The sequence below is a fragment of the Bubalus bubalis genome, chromosome 16 (assembly GCF_019923935.1).
Source record: "Bubalus bubalis isolate 160015118507 breed Murrah chromosome 16, NDDB_SH_1, whole genome shotgun sequence".
Taxonomy (NCBI): domain Eukaryota; kingdom Metazoa; phylum Chordata; class Mammalia; order Artiodactyla; family Bovidae; genus Bubalus; species Bubalus bubalis.
In genome coordinates, this window is record NC_059172.1 from 37,479,750 (window position 1) to 37,482,205 (window position 2,456).

Below are 2,456 nucleotides of genomic sequence, written 5' to 3' on the forward strand. Positions count from 1 at the left end.
ATGTGAGATTTAGACTATAAAGAAAGCTGAGCACTGAAGAATTGATGCTCTTGAACTGTGTTGCTGGAGAAGACTCTTGAGAGACCCTTGGGCAGCAAGGAGATCCAAACAGTCCATCCTAAAGGAAATCAGTCCTGAATGTTCATTGGAAGGACTGATGCTGAAGCTGAAACTCCAATACTTTGGCCACCTGATACGAAGAACTGACTCATTTGAAAAGACTCTGATGCTGGGAATGATTGAAGGTGGGAGGAGAATGACAGAGGATGAGATGGTTGGATGGCATCACCAACTCAATGGACATGAGTTTGAGTAAGCTCTGGGAGCTGATGTTGGACAGGGAGGCCTGGCGTAGTGTAGTCTATGGGGTCGCAAAGAGTCAGACACGACTGAGTGACTGAACTGACTATGTGAGTTGAGGAAAGCACCAGTTATATTTAGATTAAGTATTTTCACAGAGAATGCAGCAGAAACTAATTGGGATGGAGAAGTTATCAGTCCTGTGAGACAGACATCTAGACTAGAAAGGGAAGAAAGTAAAGACATTCTTACAACATTGGTTCATAAATGTTAGCTGTAATCAGAATCACCTTGTGATCTTGCTAAAATAGAGACTGCTGCTCCAGTTTCTGATTCATTAGGTGTGTGGCAAGGTCCAAGAACCTGCAAGTTCCCTGGTGATGCTGACGATGCTAGCCTGGGGATGGCACTTTAAGAAGCATTGCGCCACAGCTCCACACCTTCCTTCATATTCTAGGTGATAGCACCACACTTCAGAGCCACAATGTTTTCAAACTCTGAAGATGCCTGGAAGTCTTATAGCCGAATGGGGTAGAGGGTCTGAATGATGACACTGAGACTGTCTGTGGACAGGGTCTAAAACTGTGTACTTTGCACAGACATTGGGTGTGATTTTCTATAGAGAATATGCATGTGTGCAGAACCCATCATGGTTGTAGGATCTGTGAGTGTGTGCAGACCTGGTGGCTGATTGCAAACCTTTATGTGTACTCTGCTAATAAATACAAAGTCTGAAGCTATTTTTCCCCTATGGCACAGGTGAGATCTCTGCAGAAAATTATGGCCTTTTTGTCTGCTAAGAACACAGCTGCTGTGAACAACTCTGATACTCGCCTGGCGGGCTGCTTCCTTCTTGGCATCCCTGGGCTGGAGGACCTACACATCTGGCTCTCCATCCCCTTCTGCACCATGTATGTAGCTGCCCTGGCAGGCAACAGCATTTTAATTTGTGTCATCCTCTCCCAGCCAAGCCTGCATGAGCCCATGTACATATTCCTGTCCATGTTGGCCAGTACTGATGTCTTACTCTCCACATCCACCATGCCCAAAGCCCTGGCCAACTTCTGGCTGAGTTCTACCCACATTTCCTTTGATGGCTGCCTAACCCAGATGTTCTTCATCCACTTCCTTTTTGTGGCTGAGTCTGCAGTCCTCCTGGCCATGGCCTTTGACCGCTATGTGGCCATCTGCTCCCCTTTGAGATATGCCACAATCCTCACCAGCACAACCATTGGGAAGATCGTGGCTGCCACACTGGCCCGCAGCTTCATCATCATGTTTCCATCTATCTTTCTTCTCAAGCACCTGCACTACTGCAGGGTCAATATCATCGCGCACACATTTTGTGAGCACATGGGCATTGCCCGTCTGTCCTGTTCTGATATCTCCATCAACGTCTGGTATGGGCTGGCAGCTGCTCTGCTCTCCACTGGCCTGGATGTCATCCTTATTGCTGTTTCCTACATTCACATCCTCCGAGCTGTCTTCCACCTCTCCTCTCAAGATGCCCGGTCCAAAGCCCTGAGCACTTGCGGCTCCCACATCTGCGTCATCCTACTCTTCTACATCCCTGCCCTCTTTTCTGTCTTTGCCTATAGGTTTGGGGGGAGACACATCCCACGCTATGTTCATATCCTCCTGGCCAATCTCTATGTGGTCATCCCACCTATGCTCAATCCTATTATTTATGGAGTGAGGACCAAGCAGATTTTGGAAGGGGCTAAACAGCTGTTTTCATATCTTGTTAAAGAATCTAAATAAATGCTCCCAACTTGACTTCAACTTAATTCCTTTCTATACGTCTCCTCATCTCTACATCTTCCATTTATCCCTGTGTTATTATCATCCATATTCCAATAATGTAAATATATGTTCTACTCAAATCCACATTTGACTTGGAAATCTATAGTAATACCCAACCCCCTTTCTTCCATCTATTATTCAAATAACTCCTGATTCCCCTCTAATTCAAGGAAAATCTAATTAGGGGAAATGATCTAACTTACCTGAAATCTACCATATAAATAGGACTTTTCTCTGTATCTACTTTCATTTTCTCCTTGATGTGGTAATTAATCACACATATAATTTTTTCATTTAGATTTTCCAGTTCAACATCTTTCTCACAATGGGAACCCCTGAAAACTGTCATGCTT

At 45.0% G+C, this 2,456-nt stretch overlaps 1 protein-coding gene across 1 annotated transcript; it reads left to right on the forward strand.

Moving 5' to 3' along the window:
* The first annotated feature begins 1,050 nt into the window (after positions 1-1,050).
* Positions 1,051-2,061, forward strand: LOC102403687 (olfactory receptor 52B6). The gene has a single exon (XM_006040813.3). The coding sequence runs from the start codon at positions 1,051-1,053 to the stop codon at positions 2,059-2,061; it is 1,011 nt and encodes a 336-aa protein (XP_006040875.2).
* The last annotated feature ends 395 nt before the right edge of the window (positions 2,062-2,456 follow it).

Bases quoted from the DNA above. Each gene is read 5' to 3' on its own strand.
- LOC102403687 (XM_006040813.3), top strand. From the start codon at position 1,051: ATGGCACAGGTGAGATCTCTGCAGAAAATTATGGCCTTTTTGTCTGCT.